Genomic DNA, 20,592 nt, shown 5'->3' on the forward strand with positions numbered 1-20,592 from the left:
GGCTGTTGGGATAAATGCAATTAAATATTATTACTTCTGTACAAATTACTTCACAAATATTTTAGAAATTAATTTTGTGTTCATATTTTGCATGTTTGTTTGGTCCAATAGTTTATGCAGTTTGATTTGCAATATGAAAGTTTTTCTTTGCCTTAGTCCTTGTTCTTCTGTCCTGCTGGTTTTCAATTGGACCCGCTTCTTTTTTTCCCTCTGTAGTCCTTTTTCTTTCCAAACATTTCATTCTACCTTGATTATCATTTGTACGCTGCTGAGAAATAAAAGACAAATTTGTCACTGATATGTAGTAATTGAGTGTATGTGTAATAGAGCAGAACAAAATGTCTGAGATGATTAACTGATTTATTTATTTAGCATTATATCACACATTCATGAGATATATAAGGCACTAAAATTTTGCCTGTACATGTAAACGAATAAGAACTCTTACCATTTCTTGGATGCCATCAAGCTATGGCAAGCCCAGTCTTGAATACAAATCCACTATCCAGTGATAGTCGGACCGTCTCTTCTTGAAGCAGCATGTCATATTTGCCTGTATCAGGCCCAAATTTGTTGATGCATAATAGTGCTTCTGATGTAGGTTAACATTCTTAGCCCTGAACTTAGTAAGGACACTAAATGTCGATTCTGGCAGGTTGGAGTGCCCCTTTCCAAACCCAGGGTCAATGACTTTTTCTGCCTCCCTACCCCTAGAAGAACATTTTATTTCATAGCACAGAGCATGAAATTCGCACTTTAAAACATGGGCTGAATGGTATGCTGCCCCAGGACATTTTAAATTCTCATAAAAACCATCCTCATCGCTTGGGCATTCCTTACAACTGCATTTCTTTAGAGGATGAAACTGACATTAACCACCCTTCCCATTCATGTATGTCACAGGAATGATGTTTTCCCAAACACAGCATAGTCTCCCTATATTTATCAGGATTCTGTCCCACCTGAACTAAAGCACAATAATGGTTGCGTTTTGCACTCTGTATAAATGCTGGGCTTATACAACTACATTATGGTTTATTGCGAGTGGCCACATAAGTGTGCTTCTTCCCAATACAGCAACACTTCACTTTCCCCATATCAGGGTAATCTTTTTTGTGGCTGTCAATAAATGCCTTGCTGAATGAACTGTTGGCCTGGAGTTCGATGAGTTTCTTCCCATGAGCCCTCCCCACATGCCCCCCGCACAACAGTACTCTGGATTCTTGTTCATTTGAAAACGAGTATCGGAATCCTTTTGCTGATGAGTCAGCATCCTGCCAGTTAACCTCCACTTTTAGCCCTCTTCTTTTGCTTTTGCCCACAAAACCTGGGCTAAATGCCCCTCTGCAGCTTTCGATGTACCCTTCCACAAATCTTCTTCACATACATTATCAGCCCCCCTAATTGATAAATGACCATTATAGAGCAGTCCACCTGTCAAGTAATTTTTTACCACAAAGGTACAGTTTTGGCTAAAATGACCTCGGATCTGCCAATAACCATCACAAGTTGTGACAGCACAAGACCAACTCCCCAACTGGTCTGATGGAAGGGTTTCCATATATTCCTTCTCCCTCTCACACATTTCATCAAGGAGGTCTCTGATGTGAGGGAAAGCAAGATCAATGACATCCAGAAAGGGCTTATCTGATATAACACCCAAACCCAACCCTGTTCCCATCGTTTTTCTGTAAGACCCATAGCAATACCCACTTATAAAAAAGCTAAGGATAGGGCTAAGGGACACCAGTTGATGCCGTGACTCCAGAGCAAGGTGACTACTCTGATAATCGATAGTTTCTTGCCAACAGCCATTGCAATTAAACAAGAACTTCATTTCTCCACCAAGCTTTCCTGAGACAAAATATATAACAAGAAAGGAATGTAACTACGGGTTGACTGGACATCAAAAATGAAACTGGGTCATTTCAGAACTTCACATTCTACTGTTCTAGATTTAATAAAATTAATAATACGAGATAATATTCTTACCTAGACATTTACCATCATTTGTTGTACACTGAGTGTGGTGAACGAAGGTGTCGTTGCTAGGTGAAGGGATTATCTAGTCAGATCGGTTTCATGGGAATAATCTTGACTCAAATATGGGCATCATGGCTATATTTGGAGGGATGTAATGCATTTTACAGCTGGCAATTGTAATTGCAGACACTCCAAACATGGCTGCCATGCCAAGAGAAAAAGATAGATGGCAAGCAATTTGGGGAAATTTATGTTGAATTTGAGGACGTTTCGCACCCATGGAGTACAACATTAAGGCACATTTATTGAGTTTTCTTCAGAAGGATTTATAGCAGAGATTACAAACTTTGCAGATGCAAACTACATACAAATACAAAAATATCTGCCACAGTACACACTCGGGAACAAAATGGTAGTCATGTGACAGGAATGCATATTTTTCGAAAGTACTTTTTGCATTTTTTTATTTTTACAACTTATCAAATCAAAATGAAAAGGTGTACTGCGGTGAAATGTTGTATTTTATCCCATTTAAATTGGGTAGCGAGTCTAAGGCCAAAATAATTTATTCTATATTAGATTTGACCAAATTTGTAAAAATTATGAGAAATGACCACACCCTAAATATCTTGAATTTTATAAATTCCTTAAATTGCTGGGGAAGAATTTTTTTTCCAGAAACTAGTTGAAAGAACAAAGAAGTCATGTGGAAACTTCACTCTCATTAACATTGTTTCTGATACAGCCCTCAAAAAATGCCCAAAATCAGCCAAATTAGCCTCCGGTACCACCTTAAGTTAAAGAGTAAGTGTAGCCTACTGCCATTGTAGTTTCTTAGTTCATTCTCGTTTAAGTTGCATTACACTATCTGCAATTTAAAATAGAATTCTACAAGTATACTAATGCAGATGCTGCAATCTGATTGGCTGAGCTACTCGTACAATATCAGCCATTAGAGTACAGTGGCTGCCTTCTACAAAATGGCGACTGTTTTTTATTTCCCAAAATTTTGGAGGAACATTTAGATGCAAATAGATAAGTGAATTCCTGGGAAGACTAAAATAAAGTCATTAATGGCATTTTGACTTTAGAAACTTGAAATTATTGAAAAAATGAGTGTGCGTGCAAAATAACTGCAAATTTTCAATGACAATTCAGTCCGTGTGACTTTGTTAAAGCATGAAGTGTAGTAATATGTCACCCTCAATTACTATGAGGTGATAGTTGATTCTCGTGCCAATGTTACAAGTGATTTGGCTGCGTGACTTGTATTCCATAATCCACCAGAACCTGAGTACAGCAGTGTCAAAAAGTGTTAGGGTCGGCACACACTAAGGACATGTTGCGGGGTTGTGAAGTGGGGTCAAGCCCCTTTGTTTGTATGCGTAGGACCCATGTTGCAGGGACAGTATGCCAGCTGGTGCACATAAAGAGGACACTGTTCTATTCTATGTTGTCGTGGGGACAGTTTGCAAGAGCAGTGCTCACAATGCGACAATTAAAACTGGGGACATTTTGTCCCTGATTCATGAATTCAAACCAGCTGCATTTCATGCAACATGCTTTGGGGATAACCTTTTTCACATGAGGAAAACTTGCACACTAGGAAATTGTCCCGCAACATGTTGCCTAATGTATCCCTATCTTCAGACTCTACACTCACGTTACCTAAACCACGTTACCTCTTCTCATGTTTCTGTCTAGACTTCATCTTTAAAAAAATGATGATAAAAATAATTAACAGTCATTCGCTGCAGGCGAGGTGAATACGGGTGAATATTCACGGAGACTAAGTGGAGGTGAATATTCACCAATGTTCACTAAGCCTGAGGCAAATAATTGTTTTACTATAATTTTCTGAGGTGAAACACAGAATAATGACTAAAACATGGAAACACAGATGCAATTGTTCGTTTGCATACACACATGCGGCCTTATGCGCCTACTGGCACCTGGAGAACTGATGATGATGATACCCACCTGCTGCTGTAGCTGTAATAATAAGCTTACATTTACATCAATTGTCAATCAATTTACACGTCAAGTTTGGCAGAAAAACAAACAAGCGAAACACTACAAAAAATAAATTCATCCCGTACCTTTGTTTTACTGTTGTTGACTTCATTGACAGTTGTCATCATCGTTTAAAAAAGAGTAGCTTTAGTTTGAAGAAAAATAAATTAAAGTCAATCAGTCTGACTTGCTGGCAATCAATGTAACCACTGCATTTGTGATTCTTAAATTCCTTGAATACAAGTTCTTAAAACAATTTTTGGTCCAAGGGCAACAGCAGTCATTTTGAAAGTTCTCCATCCTTTCAAATATCCTGGACTTGGAATGATGTCTTTCGAACAAATAGAAATTTGATTCAGCAACTGTCTGCCATGTTTACTTGCGGAGATGGCAAAGGTGGCGAGCTTAGTAACCAGGTCTCAAAAATGTTATATTCACTGCCTGGAGTGCTAAATATAGTGTCATATGAGGAATCGCTCAATCAATGAGATCTGGAAACTTTTTGTTCAACACTGAAATTATACTAAAAGTGTATACACTAGATAAGAGCAGCCGAATCAAAAGGACCTTTTAAGTAGCAAGCTCTGAGAAGAATCACACATTTTCTGCAGTTAGGATTGCGTCACTCCACTTAAGTTGATCAGCAATTCAAAGTGATTCATATATTAAATGAGAGCTATATTTTAATTTCAGAATTTTCTGTCATTGTTACTAAAAAATCGTGTAAGTTAAAGAGCATTCAATTATTAGTTGAGGATAAAACTAAGGAAATTCAGCCTTGTGCCACTTAAAGAATTCGAAGTTGTTGACGGAACTGAGCACATGCCCACAGCTGATCAGTTTCCTTTTAAAACTTGAAATCAAATAATCCAATTTGTATAAATGTGAGGGTTTTTGGACAAAAACAATTGAGGAGACTCTCAACCATTCAGGCTTTACATTCTGTCGAGAAAGTGATGCAGGTTGCTGGACCTCTCCCTACATTCACAACTTGTTAACACCCTAAAAATCAGTACTTAGCAGCAAGATATACTATCCTCCAGGTAAAGTTCGTTAATGGTAATACTAATCACCATGCCTTGTGGAATAGGAACCGAAGAAATACAATTGGTATTATTCGGTAATTAGGATAGGTAGTTAGGATATCTGGGACTTCTGAGTGTATTTTCAATCACTGGACCACACCCTGCACCTATCAAAGCAAAGGAATAAAAAGACAGAGTTCACATTGATAGAACAGTTTTATTTCCTCCAGCTGTTTGTTTCCATTAGCCCTGAAAAGCTCCATTGGTGGAGTGGTTAATTAGTATATTTATTTACTTATTCATTTCTCTAACTTTTTTGTTTCAGTTTCAAAAACCTTCCAGGACCTATCAAGCCACTTCAAGGCACAAAAACACACAGCATCCTTTGTCTCATTTTTAGTCATTACATCGTATCTTATCTTATAAAAAGGATTGTACTTTTTCTATTTTTTTTTAACTTGGACATGATTTTGTCCACATCCTGCCTCTCTTTGACTATGACATCAACGACAATGAAACTAGGAAGGTGTATTTTTTGTGCATACAGCTTCACTTGCAACATCAACAATGACTCTATTTTACAAACTCAGATAATAGTACTTGGTAGCCCACTATTAGCAAAGCTATTCTAGGCAAGCAAACGTAAGCAAAGGGATCTAAACTATTAAGCTGAAAGAAAAATAAATAAACCAATAAATAACGTAAGAGAAGTTTCTCGAGAAGAAAAACAACAGTACAGTTCTAACACAAAATTAGCACGAACTGGCTCAGTAGGCCCTTTGCATGATCTGGTCACATGGTACGGAATAAATTATGGTGGGACTTAAGTTACACAGTGCAACTTTCAAACCAAAGGAATGTTGGGCTGGACTGTTACGAGTTCTTTGTCTTGGAAGTCCCACTGTGTAACTTGTGTCCCAGCATAATTAATTCCGTACCATGTGACTGGGTCATGCAAAGGGCCTATTTACAGTTTGTCTCTTCAGACGATCTTAAAAAAATTAAAAAAGCCGAGAAACGTTTGCCCATCAGTTCGTGTTTTCCCTTACACCTCTTTCATGTTCTTGGTGCCTGCTAGCTTTTTAGCAGCAGAATTGAGGTATTTCTTATCTGCTAATTACTTTAAAAAGAATGACCATCCGAAAGTCTTGATAACTTCTGCCCTGATGCGATTAACATGGACTCAGATTTTGTCAGATTTAATGTAAACTAACAACCATCGTTTAGCCTACACATAACATCTGTAATGTAGATGATTTGTTCCGGGCATTAGAGTGGAGAAAACTATTGTATTTCTGACAAGCAACATTCCTCACCTTCTGCCTTGACAGATTATGCTAACTGGGTTTGTGTGAAATCTTTTCTCTAGTATACTACTTGAATTAGATTTTTGTGTGTATAGAATTGTTGTTGTTGTTTAATTTCATTTGGATTTCTTGCTGTTTTTTTCCCATGACATAGAAATGAAAAACATCCCTTTGCTATGTCGTAAGATGGCATTACATTTCATTGCAAATTGCCTCTAGGGAAGCTTCAGATGAATTCAGAACAATTGGTTGCATTTTCATAAAAACATATCAGAAAGATTATGATCATGAAAAATTCATGGGGGTGAGGCAGATTCTCCCCTCCTTGGGGGGGAGGGCTTAAAGAGTATACGCTGATTTTTAACTTTGAGACTGGTGCAGCTGTTGTCTGGGTGGCTGAGTAGCTGAGGCTGGAGTTACTTGACACAAAGCAGGTTTCAGGCAAGATGGACCCTGTGTGGCTGAAATAGCTGAGGTAGTCATTGCTGTTCCACCTGCTGCAGTATAGGCTCCCATGCTGATGCCAAATGCTTGAACAATGAGTTTTATGGTAATATATTAATGAACTTTCCTTTATATTATATTCTTACTAATCAACCTTGCTTAATTAATTACCACTTAGTTTAATATTTTTACTATGGAAATACTGAAAAGTTGACATGTGGTGATCATACTACAGCAATCAAATTACAAGCTGCTCAAAATGTCCTGTATTTATCCTAACAGAAATATTAGTGGGAAAATAATTTCATATTCGCCAAACTGAATGTCTTTGGGCAAAAGCAGGCAAATAAAAAGATCAACGATACGCCCTTTCAGATTTCAGCTACCAAGAGCGTACATTACAGGCTGTCCTTCCTCTGCTCAGTTCATCAACTGTTATTTTATTTATTACCCAGGCATTGATACCTGGGTTTAAAGTTCAGCTCTCTCTTTTCGTTTTTTCCTCATTCAGTCACAAATTGCCATCTGGTCTCTAAAGCACATGCGTCACCTGTGCATGGAATTTACAGAACTTGTCGTTGTGAAAAGTTAGCACAGATTCCGTGATTTCTAGGGTGATGAAACCACATACAAAGAAACACACTGTTCGCAGTAGACCAACACTAAAGGAAGTTAAGCGTTTTCGGAACGGGTCAGTCTACCAGCCTTACGAGAGATCAATTTACGAGCAAACATTTTGAGTGAATTTATCAAGAATCGTGTTATACCAAAGGAGCTATCAACCCCGGCTATCAACTCTTCAACTTGATTAAAAGCATCTTCAGAAGTGTCATTGTATTTTTAGACGTGATCATGAACCATGTAAAATCCCAGCACGAACTCAAGAATGTCTGAGCAACGAGAGCACAAAGGTTAGAGAATTTATTTAATGAATGTATCTGTTTGAGTACACCTACCGGTAAGTAAAACGCTCTGAGAAACTTCGTAAAGTATAATAAAGTTAAAATCTAGAACTAAGCAATATTCTCTCATTATTTTCTTGTAACATAGTTATGTGTTTTCACAAGGATGAAACCCATGTAGTGAATTATTGTACATTGGCTTGCTTGGCTTGCACTATCACACAATCCTAATGCAATAAAAAAATTATTAAAAAACCATTTCGTGGATAAAGTCAAGAAATTGTGATGTTATAGGAGATTAATAAAGGTGACACTTCTCTAAATTTTAAGTCTGTGCATTTTCCTAAACCTGAGATATTTGTCGCAAAATTTGCACAAATTTACAGAGCCCAGTATGGAGCCGCCATGTTGGTGTACCTCTGTGTACCTCTGTGGTACACCAACATTGCGGCCGGAAAATAGTGTTAACATCTGGATCTTACTTTGGCTATCTAGGCAACTGATTATCTGTACTGAACAAACAAACATTTACATAAGGACTTTTCCTAATACTTTAACTTCTGAATGGGCTAAAAATCATGAGATAAGTATATGTCTTTTGACAAATGTGTTCGTAGCTCTATGTCATGCATTGCCATATCTCTGAAATTCAAAATGTCTCGCTTGCTTGAGAAACGTAGAAAAACAACGACAAGGGCTAAGGAAAATAAACTGAAATGTTCATTTCATGCCCTAAAGGCCTGCAAATGAGTAATAAGCTATTAATCGATTCCAAGAAATGAAATCAAAGGCAGAATAGTTTAAGCACATTGATTCGATTGAATTTTGTTCGACTTCAAATGCAGAACATTTATGCTTCTCAGTATAACAACTGCCTGGGTAAATGCAGCAAAGCATCTAGTTTATTTGAGTGAGTGTGTGATGCGGAAAAAGGAAAACGAGAAATGACCGCACAAAAGGTGGGAACATGCTTCCCACCTCCGTGATAAGGAGGGCTGCAACTCTGCCAGCCCTTCTTACCTCCATGGTAAGGTCTTGAGAGACAACAGAGAACTTCATCTCCCTAGAACTAAAACTGCTATGGGCCAGTCCACATTCATGTACGCTGCTGCCAAGGAATGGAATGACCTCCCAAACGACCATCGAAACTGCAGTAGTCTGAAAATTTTTAAAACTAAACTTCTTAAATTTTTTAGTGATTTAGACAAGACTGATCATAAACGTAGTGTTTAGATCTTTTTTTAGTATTGTTTGATTGATTATCGTTTTTTAACCATGTAATTTATAGATACTGATCATTGGCTTATACCAGCGTCTTCCTCCCCGACTTCGCTGATCAGTCTTTCAGTTTTAAATAAAGCTTTTATTATTATTATTATGCTTCTCACTCTTACCTTTTGTGCAGCCTATTTTTTGTTTTGCGCCATGACTGATGGACTGATTGAGAAAAAGAGGGCTTGCTTCTGGTAGGGCAATATAATTCTAGATTTTAAGGTACCTTCACTGAATATTTTCCAGCTTTCATCTCCAAACAAGAATGTTGAATAATGACACACTTTCTTCCTATTACTTCAACTCTGCCAGCCCTTCTGGAAATACAGGTTCCATCTGGATACTTGTTGAAGTATTGGCCTACACCCTTTCCATCTACAATACCTATTGTGGTAATGTCTCTGCAGATCCTTTCCTCATGGGGATGTGTTCCCCCAAATTCTTTGATAAGTGGCAACAACCTCTTTAAGGTCACTGCCACCCCCTTGTATGTTCCCCAATTATTAGCACCTGTCTTAACTTAAAAGGTCACAGCCAGATTTATGCATGTCAGCATCTGCAATAAGGAAGTTTTTATATAAATTAATGAAACAATACAAGTTTGATGCATTAGATAATAATTAATTACTTTACACCGCACTGTTTGACTTTCTCAGTTGAAGTAATTAAATGGCCAATATGTAGCATAAATATTTGGCAGGCTTAAATTTTTGCAGATTTAGCAGATTGCCCTAGATCCCACAAAATAAAATGCTGCAAAAAATTTACTCCCTTCAGCAACTTTCCTCAGCCTAATAGAACTACACAGAACATATTAATACTGTAAACATCAACACCTATTGCTTCTCATTTTCTGACATTTTAATGTTTTATGTATTAAGTAGTGCAAGAATTCGGTGAAACTGTCTCTATAAGCATGGCCTACTGTAAGTTAACTAGAAGTAAAATTTAAAAACAAAAAGTTTCCTTCCTTCTTGAATGTTCTGCTTCTTGAAGAGAAATTTGCAATACTTAATTCCTAGCAGAAATTTTATTTATCTTGAACTGCAAAAATTGTTCTCAGAAAAAATCCTAAAAATCATCAATGTGCAAAATAAAACTCCTTCCTAATTTTCATGCTTACATGGTAGACTCATTGAAATTCTCTGTCAGGGCAGTTTTACTACTGTGGCAGTGAGGCCCAAGGTCAAGGATCTGGCTTTGAGTCTTAAATTATCTTTTCCGTTGGGGGAGGATGGGGGCATCCTCTGACTGAAAAGCAGATTAATTATCAACCATTTGACTTTTCATTTACTTTTTGATCTTAATTCTTTTCATTCCTTGTACATATATTTCTGAATTTAATAACTTTTTATTAAATACTAGCCATTATGTATTTGGAATGTATCTTTTTGTGAAAGAAAAACTTTTTGTATGATGCCATGGGAGTGGAACCTGAACTCCCTGACCCACAGGCAAGTACCATGTCAACCCAGCCAGGGAGAGTTTCATAAAATTACCAGGTGAAAATTAATTAAAATCTTTTGTGCATGACATGCAGAACGAGTGTTTGACAGTGTTTTCAGTTGGCATTAAATCTTGTTTTATTGTCTCCGAAAGTGACCCATCAGTTAGTGAATTTTGAACTTGAAAAAAGGCCAAATAGACTAGATGACTTTCACAGAATTTGAAAGTTATGAGGCATTTCTTAGTAAAAGTTGGTAACAGGAATTTTTTAAAGTAATTTGACATGCTCGAAACGAAAATGCTTGTTACCAAAATTTTTTTTGCCATCTTCAGCCTCAAAATGACGTCAAAAAAATGACATTGAAAATGACGTGATCGTGGTATTAACTTTGCAAAATAAGTTAGATACTAAGCCGTCTGCTTTATATTTGCACCTCAGAATACCACATAAGTTGCCTCCTGCCTAATTCCAGTTAAATTAGTTGGATTACGTTGCAGAATACATTCAAAGCAACATGTGACATCATTAATGACGTCACATTTAGCCATATATTTACTTACTTGTTAATTCCTGCCCGAATGGTCACAAAAATTAATTTGAATACTGATTGAAAACACACCTTACGTTCTGCTGGCTTTATTAGTTGTTCAATTGTGGGTAAACAATTAAACCTGCGGCTAATAACTGAAGCTTACTGCAGATCCTTATGAGTGTTAATCTATACGTATACCCTCACCGAGTAGGATGGTTTCATTTTGTTTTAAAATACAAGCATATTACTTAGAAGTTTCCCTATGAGTAAATACTCATTTATACAGTTGCCGTAAAGTAAATGATAATGCGTGTGTTTTTGTCTCATAAACCAATTTAAAGACTATGCCTCCTGTTACGGATAAAAATCGGAAAAATTCATTCCAAAGGGTTATTTTTCAAACCTCAACTTGATGACTTTGTTGTCAATAAAGGTACGCACATCATGTTCTATAGTGAAATACATCACTGAGTTCATTCGGTGTCGGTATTTTTACAGGAATGTATATTGACATGTATATTGACACTGGTACAAAACAATTTAGCCTTCTTGCAACTGCAGTGGAGATTTGTACATCCAGTAGAGCATGAGCATGAGATTATTTCCTGCCAGGCTTTTGGAATTGGATCTTGTGTCATTAGGAGTAGTTGAAGTTTGTTACCACCCTAATGTTTAAGGATTTGGAAGATGAGGCTCTGAGCAGTGAGCTGGTTTCCATACAATTGCCTGATAGTAAACACGCTTTACATGTAGTGATAAAGCATCGCTTGTCTCTGGCAGTGCCTCTGGCTTTCCTTTCTTTGAGAACAAAATAGCTCGGGCCTCATCAACTGATCCAATGCTATCCAATTTGTACATTTTGCAGACAAATTCCTCGACTTCTTTCATCTTTTCTTTCATTAGCTCTCCCTCTCGTAGAGAGGAAAGAAGTGTGTGTTGCTTTAGGAATACTTTCCAAGCTGATTTCTTTAAATGGTTGCATGTGAAGGATGTTGTGTCGCAACCTGTTAAGGTATGAAAAGGCAGAAGAGCGGATAAAAACCAGCTGAGAGATTTTCGTAGATAGCCCTGATGTTGAAATACTTTCGCTTTGTGGCTGTTCCAGACATCATGTACAGATTAGGACAAGAGATGTGGGGGACATGTGTGATAAGAAGCAACAAGACATCCGTGTCCCTTCCCGATACAACTACATTGTCCAGACTTCTGTTGACGCAGTGAACCCTCAGACGTGTATCTGCTTCCTCATGGGTTGCCTTTAGAGCAGACAGGTCGATTGCTCTTCCTAATGATTGCATTTCCCTTTCATCTACAAATCCTCCAGCAGCTACAACAACTTTGTCTGGGGGTGCATTCACAATGATGTGTTCTGATAGGAACCTGGCTAGATCTGACTTGTTATCTGGCAATGCAAGGAAGTTTGGCCAACTGTGAAGGAGAGAGACACTGCCATCTTCAATAGCACGTCGGATAGGGCGAGTGAACTTTATGTGTCTTTCTCTCGTTCCTGACTTGATGGAATCTCCTCGATACCGATCAAATATGACGTGGATTTGCTGATAGCGGGATCCAGCTTGAAGAACTGCTGCTTGAAAGCTCTCTGCAAAGTCCCCAAACGTTTGAGCACCAGATGGTCTCTGAATTGCAGAAACTAATGCCAGACCATCTATTAACAGACCTGAGCTGCCTTGAAGCTCTATTTCACTTAGGCAATTTATTCCACTTGTAATTAAGTCTGCTAAGACAGATTTATGCCCATTTCTGAGACTGTCATTCATCTCTGCTAAGACTGGTAGAGGCATCAACTCATATTTTAGCACACTGTGGAGATCAACTTTGCGCCCTGCTTCATAAGCAATGATAAGGTGTTGAAGGACATTTCCAGTCGGCTCTTAAAATTGTGGTTTTCCTCTTCTCTTTGCTACTCTTTACAACTTGATACAAGTTATCAATAGTTGGAGCATTATTATTGTGCATCATGTCCCAGAATCTCACTTCTGATGATCTACCTTGCCGCTGTTGAGAGACACTTGGCAACCTTTGCTCCACGAATTCTTTCATTTTTGCTGATTTCTGCCCAGTTCTGAGACTGCCATTCATCTCTGCTAACGCAACTGGTACAGGCATCAACTCATATTTTAGCACACCGTGGAGATCAACTTTGAGCCCCGCTTCATAAGCAATGATAAGGTGTTGAAGGACATTTCAGTCGGCTCTTAAAATTGTGGTTTTGTTCTTCCCTTTGGTGCTCTTTACAACTTGATACAAGTTGTCAATAGTTGGAGTGCTATTCTTGTGCATCATGTCCCAGAATCTCACTTCTGATCATCTATCTTGCTGCTGTTGAGAGACACTTGGCAACCTTTGCTCCACGAATTCTTTCATTTGCTGCCGACCAAGCTCTTTGGCATTTAACATCGAGACTTAAATTTCATCAGTGACAAGATCTTTAGTGGCAATGTTATAAAGACAGGTTGCATGGATGTTGTGATAGTGAAAATACCTTGAGCCGCTTGAGAATGGTGAGCAATGAACATTCATCCTTCTTGTCACAATCTTTCCTTCCAGGAGTAGATTCATTGTGAGAAACCTTGGTGCAATCCAAACATCGTGTGTATTTTCAGCTATCTGTGACCTTAGGTTATAGGACAGAGCCCATCTACTCAATGCTGGTGACGTCTTGGTTATGCCCACGATTCCTCCACCTCTTTTCCCTATCCCGTCCAGCCATTCAATGCTGATGACGTACTGGTTATGCCCACGATTCCTCCACCTCTTTTCCTTATCCCATTCAGCTATTCAAGGCTGTGATCGGGACTGACCTGTTGAACTTGCTTTCATTCCATTTGACAACGAAGTTCCCCGTTTTGAACTCTTCTAAGAATTCCTTTGGCAACTGCTCCATCTCTGCAATGTGCACTGATCCCCATCTTGCATAATTCAGATGGTCATATCTGAAAAAATATGGCAATATGTGGCGGAAACTGTGCAAGCACAGGTCCCATATTCCCTTTCCCTGAGCCCGAGTGAACATGAGGAGAACAGATAACATTTCCATGTAGTTCCACCAAAACTTGAAGTTGACATTTTCCTCGGATCTTTGTGCAACAAATTCGTTGAGCATCTTTTTCACTCACGGTGACTTCAGGGATGTTATCAGTGCTGCAGCATTTTCGGGAGAGCAAGCAAGAGCAGATACTTCTTGGAAGAGATCTGGGTATGATTTGTGGCAGAATTATAACAGAAAAGGCATCAGCAGCTGCCACAATGACTGCAGAGTAATCTTGTGGGCACGCATAGCTCTCTTGTAGGCTTTTCCAGTCATGACATGTCTGGTTGCATTTGGCCCAAGCAGTCCACTCTCGACCCATTCTTCAACCAAGCCTGATCCTTTCATATGGTTTCCAAACATAAAACAATACAAGTATCGTCATTTCTTCCAAGTAAATCAAGCAGATGATCGATAACCTCTCTGTTTGCTACGTCCCTGTACTTTCTTTGTTTAGTCATCGCTTCATAACCAAATTTTTGGTGTAACTTGTAGCTTCTCTTACATCGTCCTTTGGCTTATTACACTTCTGACAGAAGATGCACAGCTTCAAGTCAACTTCCAAAGCCCTCTTTAGGGTCACAACTGGATCCATTCCAACATTTCACAGCTTTAGAAAAGCTTTCTTCTTGCCAAAAATCAAGCGAAGGCATACTAAACAACGAAGCTGAGTAACCAGGCTTACTCACCACCGGACTGGACTCAGAGAGTGAGAGCGAAATTAGGGAAGTGTGACCGTGAACACGTTTCTGTTTTCACATTCAAATGGGTAGCCAACAACTTCATTGAAAAAAAAGCCCCATCGAACCCAAAATAACAGTGCATATGAAATGGCCAGTTGAAAAGAACGTGATTCTCTGTGTGAGAGAATATTATGAAAACATAAATGACGTCATACATTGGCCCACGAGACAGGCAAGTCTTAAATTCCTCAAAATACGAAGCATGTAACATATTATAACAGAACTGGCTCTAGAAAATCCAAATTTGTGACATTTAACTCAGTGGCTTTCCCTTTTCTACACATTCATTGCGATGACGTCATTTTAAATGTCAATTTTCTGACATCATTTTCAGACTGAAGATCACAAAATGAACTTTGGCAACAAGCATTTTCATTTTCAGCATGTCAGATTACTTGAGAAAACTCTTGTTACCAGCTTTTACTAAGAAATGCTTCTTGATTCTTGTGAGAAGGACTTTATCCAACTAACGACTAGTCTAAAAGCAAAGCCCAGACTACAGCCTACCTATCGCCTCTTGCTTCATAACTACAGCTATAGATGAGTAAAAAAAAATTTCCTTATTGTACCTGTTTCACTGGTACTTTGTACACTTCAATACATCTAACCAGGAGATCTACAAGGAGTGGCTCCCCAGAAGCAGGAAAGTTTGGTTCAATCTCTGTTGCTTGCTCTACTTGAAAGTCCCTTACGGCACTTGGATATACCTTCCTCTTGAAAAACATTAGAGCCACTTCTGGTTTAAGTTCTTCGATTTCTGCCCTTTCAGTGACCTTGGGTAGAATAGCACTCTGCACTAATGATGTCATGAAATTTCAGACCCCCGAGACTCAGACAAACAAAGACCCAAATCCTGAGTAATCCTAAGGGAAAATTTGTGAATGGCAAGCAGTTTGCTTCAATCTTTAATGGTTTTAACCGAGGACGACGACGTTCCTGGTTCTAAATTTGACAGAGATCCACAGGAATACACTGTTGACCAGCTAAAACGGTGGTTAAAGTGCAGGGGCTTAAAACTGAGCGGTAAACACGATGACCTTGTGAAACGTGTGAGTGCCTGCATAAAGTGTGGGAATCACCACACGCTCGATGCAAGCATTGACAATGGTAAATGGTTTGCTGCCAAGGTTCTTAAAGAAAGTCTGCAGATACAAGCGACTGGAAGCTCGATTTCGCTGCCATTTATTCCGTCGACTGGCTGGCGGGACTTTCCATCTCATTGCATTCCTTCTCTCTTTAACTACGGCCACGTGTATTACTACACCTTAGAATCGCTTGCAAATGATCTAGTAGACATCGACGACGGACTGGGACATATGACTGATAAGCCAATGAAAAATGGAAGGAAGTACGTGGATTCAGGCTTTGTACACGATGTGATGGACACGCAGAACGCCGATCACTATTTTGTGAGAGCGCATGTTTGGCCTTCGATGAGACCAGAGCTACCGCACAATGTTGTTGTGATTATATCTGTGAACAGTGGCGCTGTTCTTCACGCCTCATGTGAACCTTGCCGGGCTTCGTCTTTGGGACGTTGTAGTCATGTTGTAGCGGTTTTATTTTATGTACTTGACTACGTTCAGAAACACGGAACAGTTTTAACAAAACCATGCACAAGGCAAGAATGTTCTTGGAGTAAAGGCAGGAAGAGGAACAAAAATCCTAAGAGGTTAAGCGATGCCAAATACCCTGGAAAGAAAAAGCAAGCCATTTTGCCTGTGATTGATTTTGATCTGAGGCCAGCTAAATATCGAAATGTCAATGTGCACCACATAAACAGGTTTCTGGGTAACTTGCAATGGCTTTCACAAGCTGAGGGTAAAGGAGTTTCAATGTGGGAAACTCAGCTCCAGTACACCTACGGTGACTACAACCTTGATTGTGAGAGAAAAGGAGTGTTGTTGGAGCAAGTGAGTGCCTTACATAAAAATCTGAAGCCTAAAGCCTTGATGGAAATCCCAGGAACACAAGAACAAAGTAAATCTGAAAAATGGTTCTCTGAAAGATGGTGCAGATTGACAGCATCTAAGTGTCTTTCTGCTTTCAAAGTTGGAAAACTTGTCATTGAGTGTCAGCCAAATGCAGCCATAGAAGCAAGCAAAATTTATTTTTTCTGATATTTGGAGACATGAGTCAGAACATCTCCAGACATACTGGATGCGTTATGGCCTTGAATGTGAACCAAAGGCCATACTTAAGTACGAGAGGGTCCGAAATGTGAAAGTCTACCCATCAGGGTTTTGGGTCAAGCCCAAGTTTCCATTCCTTGGCTGTTCTCCTGATGGTCTGGTTGGCAGTGACACTGTTATTGAGATTAAATCTCTAAAACTCTTGAAACAGTACAGGGTTGAGACAGTGACATCTCCCACCTGGCAGTGTTTTAAGGTAGAGGATGCAAAGTGTATCCTGAAGCGTTCACATGCCTATTACTATCAGTGTCAACAATCCTTCTTGTCACTGACAGAAAGTATTGTGATTTTATTCTACATGCTGCAAGTTGTCCTGATTCCGTAGAAAGGATACCAAGGGATGAACCCCTCATTCAGGAGATTTTGGGTAATCTCACGGCCTTATGGACACATGTTATTGCCCCAGAAATCTTTGAAATGCGTGTCCCCAAGGATCTAGTGCCATTTGTTTTAGCTGGGGCTGCTGACTGTTTGGATTCTTTTGAACCATTTCCTGCATCACCTGACAGTTGCTTGGAATTTGGAGACCCTACCACATGTACTTCTTCAGCATCACCTGTTGGCTCCCTGGAACCTGATGCATCCCCTGCATCACCTGACAGATGCTTTGAGGGTGAAACCCCTACCACGTGTACTTCTTCAGCATCACTTGTTGGCTCTGTAGAACCTAATGCACCCCCTGCATCTGTATCAGCGACTAAGAGCAGAGTCTTTGTAACACCTGTGTCACCTGCATCCCTATCTGGCCTGTGTGAAACCACAGCATCTGATTTGCCAGTATCTGTCACAGAGTCTGAACAACCCTTTCCTGCTCACAGCTTATATACCCAAGCAGAAATCAATGCTGCAGAAGCTCTCCTTCTTTCGGTTACTGGTCCAGCCAGTAACCCTAAATCTGCTAGTCAACAAGATCACGAGCTAACTATTTTTCCCTGGGGTGGACTGACAAGTACTGGAGTGACACTTACCAATACTTGTCCTTTGGATAATTGGCTAATTATTTTCCAGGCCCTAGTTAAATCAAACAAAGTAAAGCTCGAGGACCTTCCAGAATCAGGTCATACAATAGGTACAGCACTGAAGCTCATAGATGATGGCCAGTATGCAGATGCAAAATTGTTAATACTGCAGTCTCTACCACAACAACAGCAAGGTATGTATGCCTCACTATTTTTTTATAAGGATAATTTAACAACAAACATGGGTGTTTGTTCAGAAGTCTTATGTTAAAATGTTTATAGTCATGATAATAAGCAAAAAAAAAGGATAATCAATATGATATAAATGATCAATATGGCAATTTTTCCTTTTCGCATTTCCAGTTGTGGCTGGTACCCTGGATTTGTATGGTAATGAAGGGGATTTCTTCTTGATGCTCCTCCGTCCCTACCTGAAAAGCATCATCACATCAACTTGCTGCCTAAATACTTGCCCATTGCAAGTACACACAGTCCAATCTTTGTCAGTAATACTGCCACAACCCTCCCAGCACACCAATAACAATGCATTTCTGGATGCCCTTTATGACTGGCTGCAACCACCAGATTCTAACTGTGGAAGGAAATTTGGAAGCCAGCCTTCAGAAGGAACCCCCTTCAGCGAGGATGTCACAATAGATGAAAATGGCAATGCAAACATGTCATGGCATTGTGTGGGTGTGAGGGTGAGCAGCTCTCGTTCGATGTTGAATTTAAAATCATTTCTTGTGTTTTCTGTTGACCTACTGAGCAGAGGAGGTTATCTTAAACTGTCAAATACACCACTTTCAGTTTCAGTATTTGGGAAAAGTTTTAAACTGTATGGAGTAACACTTTGGAATGGTGGCCACTATATCTGTATTGTTTATTTTGAGAATAACTGGTACATGTATGATGGGCTGCAAGAATCTACAAGGAAGGGCTCTGGAATCCAGGTTTCTCCAGCTATGTTTCATGAGCCACTGGGATTTTCATTAAGCTTTTCAGTATATTGTAGTTAGGTAAATGGAAAAATATAATCCCAAATGTTCCTTTTCATGAACTCAAACCATAATGGAATATTAAGCTATTTCATGATGACTGTACATAAGAAAAAAAACTTAGAATTCCCCATCAGCTTACAGTATTTCTTTTTGGGTCTACTGTAAATTAGGTAAAAAAGCATGTGTACTAGTACTACCAACTCGCTATGTTTGTTTAGTTTTGAAATCTTTAACTGCAATACTTGTGCATTATCAGCAGAAGAGTAATGTAACGATTTTTCTAACTAAAGGAAAGTTAAGTGCTATAGACTAAGAACTTTGTTCTTAAAACTCTTTGAGTGCCAAGAGTGACCAACATACAAGTTCTTCTCACAGTATGATACTTAATCCAAAGAGATGCTGATGAAAATTTATAAAATGATTACCCATTACGGCTAATACCATAAAAAATGTATGTACATCAGTAAGGAGAATTTATATGTGGATATTTGGGCTTTAATGGTTAAAATGTATGAGGATTGCTGTTAACACATATTTTTGCTTGGTTCCTGGGCTGCCATTCATATTTTAGCATCTATTGTCAATTTGATAATTGTTCAGTGGCAGCATGTTGATGTTCTGTTGGTGGGGACAGGGCTTGGTGAGGAACATTGTTTGATGAAAAGGGTAAATGGTGATTGTAAATTTTGTTATTCTTAATTTCCTCTATATTTAAGTAGCACAGTCATGGTACCTACCTTATAAGACAAGAATGGTAGATTTAAATTAAATAATGGCACAAAAATTTAAGAATTTTGAATTGAGAGAGGTCTATTACATTGTTATTGCTGCTGTACACCCATCTTGAGTTGTGAAATTTAATTTTCCATATGGATTTTTTTATAGAGCGTTCTATTAGTATCTTTTGTATATAGATGAAAAGAGCATTGACAAGTATCTTGTAAATTCAGATAAATAAGTACTGTATACTGAACACAACTTTTATTTTTCAAAATGTTGTTTGTATAAAAAATATAATTTAATGTCAAATTGAATGGATTGTTAATTGTCTGCCACCCTTTTCAATTGTATTGAGAATAATGATATATTGTTTTGTGTCCCTTACAAATAGGAATTTGATTTTTCATTAAATTAAGGCTTCTTGTCTAAGAAAAAAATGTCTAAACCACATGTAATACAACTGAGACATCAGCATATTACTATTAACTGGTGAGTTTTTTTGAGTTCTTTTGAATAAATACAAGGCCTGCAATTTTTTCCCACTACATTATAATGCTTTTATCTGCTTGCTGGTCAGCAACCTCTTTTGCAAAAGAATTATCACAAGGAGAAAATGTGTTGTTTCAGAAAATATCAAATTAACCTCCAATGAAAAGTTTTGTTTGCTTTGCTCCCCAACCACCAACCCATGTCTCTTGGGGAGCCACAGTAGCATCATGGTTTGATGTGCTTGTCTACGGATTGTGCGGTCCATGTTTAAGCCCTGGTTGGGGACATTGTATTGTTCTCTTGGGCAGGACACTCGACTCTTACAGTGCCTCTCCCCTTGTATATGATGCAGGTCAAAATGAAATTCAGGTTAAAATGAAATTCCTTTGTCTCTTAACCCTAATTATTCATGGATAATGAATAATTAGGGTTAGAAGACCGAGAAAATTGAGAATCAAACTAGATTAGAATCATTTTAACCTGAATATTATTCCTGTTTAGCATCATACATTCC

General features: G+C 38.7%; 1 protein-coding gene and 1 pseudogene across 1 annotated transcript; one reads left to right on the top strand and one right to left on the bottom strand.

The window, feature by feature from the left end:
* LOC110067867 (uncharacterized) overlaps positions 1–2,009 on the bottom strand; it is a 2,430-nt pseudogene extending 421 nt beyond the window's left edge.
* Positions 2,010–16,877: 14,868 nt separating this feature from the next.
* On the top strand, positions 16,878–18,985 carry LOC149099604 (uncharacterized). Its single transcript, XM_089277956.1, has 3 exons — positions 16,878–17,059; positions 17,185–18,062; positions 18,232–18,985. Exons 1-3 carry the CDS (start codon positions 16,878–16,880, stop codon positions 18,885–18,887), a joined length of 1,716 nt encoding a protein of 571 aa, XP_089134082.1. The 3' UTR covers positions 18,888–18,985.
* The last annotated feature ends 1,607 nt before the right edge of the window (positions 18,986–20,592 follow it).

This window comes from Orbicella faveolata, unplaced genomic scaffold, assembly GCF_042242905.1.
Source record: "Orbicella faveolata isolate gen_17 unplaced genomic scaffold, um_ofav_v1 contig_46, whole genome shotgun sequence".
NCBI lineage: Eukaryota > Metazoa > Cnidaria > Anthozoa > Scleractinia > Merulinidae > Orbicella > Orbicella faveolata.

What these genes read in the sequence shown, in the direction of transcription:
- LOC149099604 (XM_089277956.1), top strand. Translation starts at nt 16,878, where the DNA reads ATGCGTTATGGCCTTGAATGTGAACCAAAGGCCATACTTAAGTACGAG. An exon ending in TCTCTAAAACTCTTGAAACA is followed by an intron (nt 17,060 to 17,184) that starts GTACAGGGTTGA and finishes TGTCACTGACAG; the next exon opens with AAAGTATTGTGATTTTATTC. An exon ending in TCTACCACAACAACAGCAAG is followed by an intron (nt 18,063 to 18,231) that starts GTATGTATGCCT and finishes TCGCATTTCCAG; the next exon opens with TTGTGGCTGGTACCCTGGAT.